The sequence below is a fragment of the Capsicum annuum genome, chromosome 1, assembly GCF_002878395.1.
Source record: "Capsicum annuum cultivar UCD-10X-F1 chromosome 1, UCD10Xv1.1, whole genome shotgun sequence".
Classification (NCBI taxonomy): Eukaryota; Viridiplantae; Streptophyta; class Magnoliopsida; order Solanales; family Solanaceae; genus Capsicum; species Capsicum annuum.
The window spans coordinates 13,091,654-13,100,401 of record NC_061111.1 but is presented as its reverse complement, the minus strand read 5'-3'; the positions used below and the strand labels follow the sequence as shown (position 1 = coordinate 13,100,401).

The following is an 8,748-nucleotide window of genomic DNA, read 5'->3' as shown; positions in this document are numbered from 1 at the left end:
ATCTTTTAGTTAAAAATTAGGAGTATTTTTTCCTATAAATAGAGGGATTTTATTCATTGAATCCTCAATCTTATAATCTATCATCTCAAAAGAATCTCATCTTATAATCTTTCATCCCAAGATAATCCCACAACGAAAATAAGAATTAATCTCTACTCTCTCTCTATTCTTGTTGTTTTTGTTTTATATTTCATAACAAAAGTAAAAAAAAATAGGAGTCTTTACTGAAAACTGAATCGATAAAGACAAAAAATCGATAACGAATATCTTATTTTATTTGGTTATTGATTTAATATATTTACAAATCAAAACTTAATAAAACGATCGATAATAAACAAAATCGAACAGAGCCTAATCGACCAATGCATACTAAAAATATGAGTAACAAAACCGATATATTTTCAAATTGCTTGGCCCAAACTATAATTTAACATTCATCTAAACCCCAATTTGCAAAATTTCTCACTATATATAACTTCACTTTGAATTTTTTAACAATTTCCCGCCACCACCATCAACCACCATGACCGCCACCTAAAACCACCGCACACGGCGGAACCCTAAATCCCCAAAAATGGTGCAATTTCACGAGCACATAATCACTGATCTTCTAGAGGATTCCAACGGCGGCTTAGTCGTTACCTCCGCCGGGCTCGGCCTTCATAAACTCATCTCTTCCCTTTTTCTACTTCACCATCACTCTAATGGTTGCTTACTTATCCTCTCAGCTACTCCTCCTCAAAGAGCCTCAATTTTACAAAATTACGAAAATGCCCTTCGTTCCCAAATTTCGGGTGAATTTCCGAATTTGCCCTCGGAGATCACCTCCGATCTTCCGGCGAATCAACGGTTGTCGTTGTACAATTCTGGAGGAATTTTGTTTATTACTTCTCGGATTCTTATTGTTGATTTGTTGACTCATCGGATTCCGACGAGTGCTGTTGCTGGACTTGTTATTTTGAATGCTCATTCGCTTTCGGATACGTCTACGGAGGCGTTTATTGTAAGGATCTTGAGGTTGACGAACCTGTCTCTTTATGTTCGTGCATTTTCTGATCGGCCTCATTCTATGGTTTCTGGTTTTGCTAAAGCTGAGAGGACGCTTAAATGCCTTTTTCTTAGAAAGCTTCATCTTTGGCCTCGATTCCAGGTAATTTCGATAAGTTTCAATTATGAAAATGTATTGATCGTTTGATATGACGGAAAATAAAAAAGTGTTACCATTGGTAAGCATATAGGCATTTGGTTGGGTATAAAAATTGTTACCTGAGCCTAGGGTCTATCGAAAACAGCCTCTCTGCATTGTAGTGATAAGGTATGCTTACAGACTATCCTTTTCAGACCTCACTCTTGGGATTTGATGTTGGTTGGGTATAAAAATTAGCAATATATGAACATAACATAAGGCGGTTAGTGTATGAGCATAGTTCTTTGGCAATAAATTTGAGTTCTAATGGTTCATGGTTGACAACGATGAGTTGTAGGAAAATGTTTTAGTGGAAGAATATTTTTGCGACTCAAGGTGACCAAACATGGGAAGTCAACAACAACAACAACTACAACATATTCAGTATAATCCCGCAACTGGAGTCTAGGGAGGGTAGTGTGTATGCATACCTTACCACCACGACCTTGTGGAGTAGAGAGGTTGTTTCTAATAGACGCAAAAACGGGAAGTCGACTTAGGTTAGTTACATGGAATGCGATGGAGATACTTTTTTTTTTTTTTTGGATGAAGTTGGAGAATCTCATTAAATGGCATCAAGAAGATACATAGCAGAAATATACAACAAAAAGAGTGTCTGCTGAACAACTAAGGAGCAAAGACAATCCAAAAGAAGTTCAACATATATATGCCGACCTGATTGAACGAACTAAATAAGTTGATTAAACATTTATCTTTAAGGGTGTGATTAGGAGTTGAAATCCCATTAAAACATCTTTGATTCCTTTCCTTCCAGATGCGCCAATAAATAGAAGCTGGCACCATAAACCAAGTTATTGTGATGGATTTCCCAACGCTTAATTAGTGAACACCAACTCTCATAAGAATCCTTAATACTGTAAGGCGTGTCCCTGTCCTAGGCTATTCGAAGAACTGAATAACCATACTCCAAATGTCAGCTGCTACTGTAAAGTGAAGAAACAGATATCTCACGCTCTCAAATTCCTTCTAGTGCACATACCATCTATTCGCTGTCTGAATGCTTCTTTTGTTAAGGTTGTCTGGAGTAAGACAGGCTTCATACAAGGTTGTCTGGTGGTTATTTTAAATAATTCTAACCTCTTTTTCCAGTTTAGTTGGATTATTCAAAGGGGCAGTATATGAGCTAGGGGAGTGGGGAAAAAAATCTAACCTTGGGATAATATGGTTTGAGTGGCGTGTTCTTGCTGTTTCAGGTTTATGTATCACAGGATTTAGAGAGGGATCCTCCAGAGGTTGTCGATATAAGGGTACCGATGTCAACATATATGATTGGGATCCAGAAAGCAGTGATTGAGGTTATGGATGCATGTTTGAAGGAAATGAGAAAGACTAATAAGGTTGATGTGGAAGACTTGACAGTGGAGAATGGTTTGTTTAAGTCATTCGATGAGATAGTGAGAAGGCAGCTAGATCCCATCTGGCATACCTTAGGGAAGAGAACGAAGCAGCTTGTTTCAGACTTGAAGACATTAAGAAAACTGCTGGATTACCTTGTTAGGTATGGAAGGAAGTTGGTGTTTTCTTTCACCATGCTGTCCTTTTACTCATTATCTTGTTAGTATTACATGTACTTTGTGTCCTTTTACACACTATTTGTTGGTATTAGATGTCTGTGAGATATGTATCGTGTCTCCATAAGAAAGCTAGTTGATGACATTTATTTTTTCAAGCTAGAGGGTTTTTTAATTGTTAATTCTTTTCTGTGACATTGTCTTTGTTGTTCATTGGTCAAGATGCTATTATTTGCTATTTGCTATTTATATACTGTTGATAATTGCTGCATCAAGTTATGGCTTATGGAATATTCTTACTCCGTTGATTCAAAGTGTATATTTGTCGGGTGTCAATTTGCACGATGTAGTAGTATAAAAGGATCAAAATTTTAATTTAGAAGGTATATTTATTTAGGAATACTGCCACAAATATAAACCATTAGTATTAAGTATGACTTGTATGTTTTACTGGTTTTAGACAGTTATCTGCTCATAAGTGAAAGTATCAAATGGTATTCCCTCTTGTCTTAAATAAGTGGTCATTTTCTCTTTTCAGGTTATCGCGAAACTTTGTTCACTTTCATTTAATGGAGTGTTTTAGTGCATTTTTCAGCACCACAATAAGTTCTCTTAGACCCACTTTTGCTATTCTTAGTAGAAGTTTATTCCATATTCTCTTCTACATTATGATATTTAAAATTTGACTCCACATTCTTGACATATACTAAAAAATACATACTGTCGGTTAAATTTTTCTCTTAATAATTATGTCACACTGGGACCAGCAGATTGGTCTGGAGAGAGGTTATAATAAGGCTGGATCTACTTGAGTGCAGTCTGAATCAGTTGTTTGTCCTAGTTTAGGAGGAGGGTACTGGTGCTATCTGTGCGGTCTACTTCAGTTTCTTTATGCTTATGGTTCTTGTGTTTGTAGTAGAACTTGATCTAGTTTTTATATGAGTAGGTATGATGCTGTAACTTACTTGAAGTATCTAGACTCAGTTAGAGCATCAGAGAGTTTCCGATCCGTCTGGATATTTGCAGAGTCCAGTTACAAGATCTTTGAGTATGCTAAAAAGCGAGTTTATCATTTTGGGAGGTCAGATAGTGGAAAAGTGCGGCTGAGTAAGACTGCATCAACCAAAAAGAGAAAGCTTAATGACAACAAGAAGGATGAAGGTGTGTATTAGCACTGCTGGCACTTTCTTTGTTAATTGGATTCTCTGTTTATTACTTAATGATGTAGTTGTACTAATTTTAATAACTTGAATGTGAGATGATCAAAACCCTGTGCCAAATTCCTCTCTTTACACCCCCCCCCCCCCCCACCCCCCCCCACCCACACACACACACAAAATTTATGTAGTTTTATGGTGACTGAAGTTGTAAAAGGAAATAAACAATCAAAATAGCATAAGGCGTCAATTTTCTGATGAATCTTCATGTTGACCATTCAATAGTAGCACAACAGTGTAGAGAGCTGTAAAGCATGACATAGTTCCTCTTGTTTTTGTTTATTCATAGATCAGTCAACAAGTGCAGAGAGCAGGGTTGTTTTGGAGGAAGTCTTGGAGGAGCCACCAAAGTGGAAGGTCTTACTTGTGAGTGAGTGACTTCCATTTTCTTAATTATTGATATAACCTTTGGCAGTTGAAGAATCAACTTTAAGTACTATATACAATCATGTTGACTTGTTAATATTTAATACTATTGGTTTCAATTTGGGTTGGTGGCTTCTGCCTAAGAAAATAAATTTATTGCTTTCTTGGGTTTAATCTTAGATAATTTTATTCATCTAGGACTTTATGGGCTTGATTTGTTTCACAGGATGTCCTAAGGGAGATACAAGAGGAAAGAGAAAAACAGGCATCGTCTGGAGAAGAAAAAGATCATCTGGGTGATGGAGATGATAATGGGATTGTTTTAGTTGCTTGCAAAGATGAATACTCATGCATGCAACTCGAAGATTGCACCACAAATGGCTCACAGAAGGTTTTTCCGATATCTTATAATTACCAAGCCACACTTATATTTTCTTCATTTGTGCGGTTTATCCTCCTTTTTTTGGGTTATATTTATTAATTTATACATTTTAGGGGATAAACGAGGATATATCAGCCAATCTTACTAACAATTGTTAGTCCCAGTACATGAAAAAGAATAGCGCGAACAAACTCCTGCAAGCTATACTAAAAGAATATTTGGGACAGTCTAATCTTTTTTTAATTGCAACACAACAAATGGATCGATTTTGATCATGTTTTACTGTGCAATTCTAAATTGGTATCCTTATACATTCTATACATTGGATAGGTCATGCGTGAAGAGTGGGAAAAGTATCTGTTGAGCAAGGTACAGCTGCAGGCATTGCCAAAACGCAATGCAAAGAAAGCTAAAGAGCCTAAAGGGATTGGGGTACTTGATGGTGTTGTTGCAGCTCCTGGAAAGAAAGCAGAGGTTAGCAGCACAAGCAAGCAGGAGCATGATGCACTGCTGGCAGCTGCCTCGGAAATTAGCAAAAGAATCAACAAGGATATTGTTGGTGAAGATGATAATCAGAAACTTGTTGATGATGGAGGTTCTGTAAAAGGAAAGGGTAAAGGAAAGAAAAAGAAAGGTTCAGCTGGTGAAAAAGCCAACAATGATGTGGCACCTGAAGGTAATCTGATTCTTTTTCCTCTTACGACAGATAAAAACAAATGAATTAAAGCTAATGTTCCTGTTTTTTTCCCAGATAAGGCAATGGAAGATGGATGTTTGAATGAAGTGTTTCTTCGAAAGCATGACCAAGGTCCGGATGCTGAGTCTTCAAGAGAAACTAAGAAGCTTCCACCAGTGGTTTTCTATGCCTTGGAGAGTTATAAAAAAATTCTTGATATTTTGAAGCCCTCTACCATTATTGCTTACCATCCTGACATTGCATTTGTGAGAGAGGTTGAAATCTATAAAGCTGAGAACCCTTCAAGAATGGTTAAAGTGTACTTTCTCTTCTATGAAGACTCTACTGAGATGCAAAAGTTTGAGGCGAGTGTGCGTAGAGAGAATGGAGCATTTGAGTCCCTTATAAGACAGAAGTCATTGATGATGATCCCAGTAGATCAGGTTAGCTCTTTTCTACTTGCAAAGATCCACTGCATCACAATATGCTACTAGTAATTTTCCATTTATGTTTGCTTAAAGAATGGGGTGTGTGAGTCTTGCTTGAGCTTTGACAAATTCTAATTTGTTTGGTTTTCTTCTTCCTATTTCAGTACATCTTTTTGTTTCCTGTGTTTCACTGGTTCTGTGTGTAAATAATAACAATGTCATTTTTCAATAGCTGGGTTGTTAGTCTATTTGGCCAAACTTCCAAAATTTGCTTATTTTGAAATGTTTTTTTTTTTTTGTTGGAATTGCTTTTCAAAAAAATAATTCTTGATAATTGCAGTTTGTGCTTCTTAAAGAACTTTTGCCAATATTAGAGCAGCAATTTGTACCTTCACCAAGGTTCTAAAAGTGTTTATGGAGAAGAGCTACTTTTTTCAACTTCTGATAAACAGTTTTTGCTACTATTCAAAAGCAGTTTTTTTTTTCATAAAAGCGAGGTGAAACTCCTCAGTTCTCTAAAATAAGCACTTTTTAAAAAAACTTTTGGTTTCCCAAAAGCTTGGCCAAACAGGCTATAAAAGATAGTTTTCCTTCATAACTGAAAGATATTTATTCATACAAATTTTGAGGGGGCTGGGTGCAATATAAACAATTTTTGAGGGTGCATTGATATGGTAAAAGTAAAGATGCATAAATAATATGTACAATGTAAGAATGATCTGCCTAGGATGTGTGCAGTCCATGTACAAAGATTTAAAGAATTTAAGAATTAGATACTTAATGGTGTGTATTAGTTTTTCATCAGTTAATGACTTGTATCTCGAGTCGATAGTGAATTTTCAGGTGTAGAATGAAATTCCCTTTAATCTGCAACCAAATTTAAAATGAAAATAGTTGTTCAATAGCTGCATAAATGCATTTCTGTAATCTGAGCTCCCGTTTTTGGTAATTGTTTCCACAAAATTGCATTCTTTTGGGAGAACCTAATTTTTCGTACTAATAAATGCATTTCTGTTTTGGGATTTAATTGTGGATAATTATCAGGATGGACGTTGTCTAGGACTGGATTCTTCCAATGAGCCTCAGTCCATTATTTCTCAAAATCTAATAACCAGAAAAGCTGGTGGAAGAAGAGAAGCAGAAAGGGAAATGCAAGTACGTATTTCCAAGTTTTGTTCCGTTGAGACAATTACATAATTGCATGACATCATCCCAATACAGAGACTTTCTTTTTAACCAGGTCATTGTGGACATGCGAGAGTTCATGAGTACTCTTCCTAATGTGCTTCACCGGAAAGGCATGCGCATTATACCAGTGACCCTGGAAGTTGGTGATTACATACTTTCCCCATTGATATGCGTAGAAAGAAAGAGTATACAGGATCTATTTCGTAGTTTTGCATCTGGACGTCTTTACCACCAGGTGGAAATGATGTCACGTTATTACCGGATTCCTGTTCTTCTTATAGAGTTTTCACAGGATAAAAGCTTTTCATTTCAGGTAATTGTGCTGCGTATATTCTGCTTTTGGGGTGTACGTGTGGTTTAATAGTTACTTTTCTTGATAAGTTCTTGTTCCCTTTGTAGTCTGCTAGTGATATTGGTGATGACGTAACTCCAAATAACATTATCTCGAAGCTCTCCTTGCTTGTTCTCCACTTTCCTCGGCTTCGCATTATCTGGTCTCGTAGTCTGCATGCAACAGCCGAAATATTTGCTTCTCTTAAATCAAACCAAGATGAACCTGATGAGGTCAAGGCAATTAGAGTGGGTGTCCCATCAGAAGAGGGTATTGTCGAAAATGATGTCAGGTTAGTTCTAAAATTATTCTTCTGCTCGGTACAGGTTGAACATCTAAAATCTTATTCTGATGTTTAGCTTTAGCAGCTTGATAACATTCGGCTTGGCTTCACTTTTTTTGTTGTAGAGCTGAAAATTACAATACATCTGCAGTAGAGATGTTGAGACGACTGCCAGGCGTGACCGATTCCAACTACAGGGCAATAATGGATGGATGCAAAAGCTTGGCGGAACTTGCCATTCTTCCGGTGGAGAGATTAGCAGAATTGATGGGTGGTCAGAAGGCTGCCAAAATGTTAAGGGAATTTCTTGATGCAAAATACCCAACATTGCTCTAGCTCTCCATTGGATTGCTTAATGCAATTCTTCTTGGAAACAACCTAGCTATACTGTTGTATCATCATCAACACGTCCCCAGATCTTAACTGCTGGGAGATGGGGAAAAGGGTTTCATTCCATTTCCATCATGTAGTTCATTGGTTACATGATTTGTATCTTGTTAATTTATTATCAGAAAGTTAGTCATTGCAATTTGTGAGGAACTTGCCAATTGTAACTGTAATTTTATAATAGACTTTCTCAGTCATGATTCTATCTGAAAGTTTTGGACAATGTGCAAAATAATTAGGTGGTTGGCCATGGAATCAATCGGTGTGAAGCCAAGAAGAAACAATATTTTACATAGGCAATACCCAAAAAAGACCATAATCAATTACAGAATAATGTGAGAGTTTAAACACAATACACAACAATAATAATAGATATCTACGACTAAATTCTACAATAATAATAGATATCTACGACTAAATTCTAAGCAACCGTACTATGGTGCATGATCACACTCTTATCCGACTAATCTTTTACTCTAATTCATAGAAAAAAAAAAAAATTCACATAGGCAATATAAAAAAAAGTGACGAGAAGTAGAAAACAACAATGATGGATATATACGACTAAACCCTAAGCTATCATACTACGGTGCATAATAACACTCCTATCCGACTAACTTCCTACTCTAATTCATAGAAAAAACATTAATTCACATAGCAATACCAAAAAAAAAAAGGGATCCGGCATGGATCGGGGGATTGAACCCGACGTGAATCGAACACGCAACCTTCTGATCTGGAGTCAGACGCGCTACCATTGCGCCACGGATCC

At 36.6% G+C, this 8,748-nt stretch overlaps 1 protein-coding gene and 1 non-coding gene across 2 annotated transcripts; one reads left to right on the top strand and one right to left on the bottom strand.

The window, feature by feature from the left end:
- Positions 1-422: 422 nt before the first annotated feature.
- On the top strand, positions 423-8,199 carry LOC107868563 (DNA repair endonuclease UVH1). Its single transcript, XM_016715254.2, has 11 exons — positions 423-1,150; positions 2,401-2,705; positions 3,665-3,879; positions 4,225-4,301; positions 4,528-4,692; positions 5,014-5,359; positions 5,435-5,802; positions 6,832-6,942; positions 7,028-7,288; positions 7,375-7,598; positions 7,715-8,199. The coding sequence occupies exons 1-11, from the start codon at positions 575-577 to the stop codon at positions 7,923-7,925; spliced, it is 2,859 nt and encodes a 952-aa protein (XP_016570740.2). The 5' UTR covers positions 423-574; the 3' UTR covers positions 7,926-8,199.
- A 477-nt stretch (positions 8,200-8,676) lies between these two features.
- TRNAW-CCA lies at positions 8,677-8,748 on the bottom strand. The gene has a single exon. It is a non-coding gene; the product is annotated as a tRNA-Trp (tRNA).

Excerpts from the sequence above, each read along its gene's own strand:
- LOC107868563 (XM_016715254.2), top strand. The coding sequence starts at position 575 with ATGGTGCAATTTCACGAGCACATAATCACTGATCTTCTAGAGGATTCC. Across the intron at positions 4,302-4,527 it reads CAAAGTGGAAGGTCTTACTT|GATGTCCTAAGGGAGATACA; the intron begins GTGAGTGAGTGA and ends TTTGTTTCACAG. Across the intron at positions 7,599-7,714 it reads ATTGTCGAAAATGATGTCAG|AGCTGAAAATTACAATACAT; the intron begins GTTAGTTCTAAA and ends TTTTTGTTGTAG.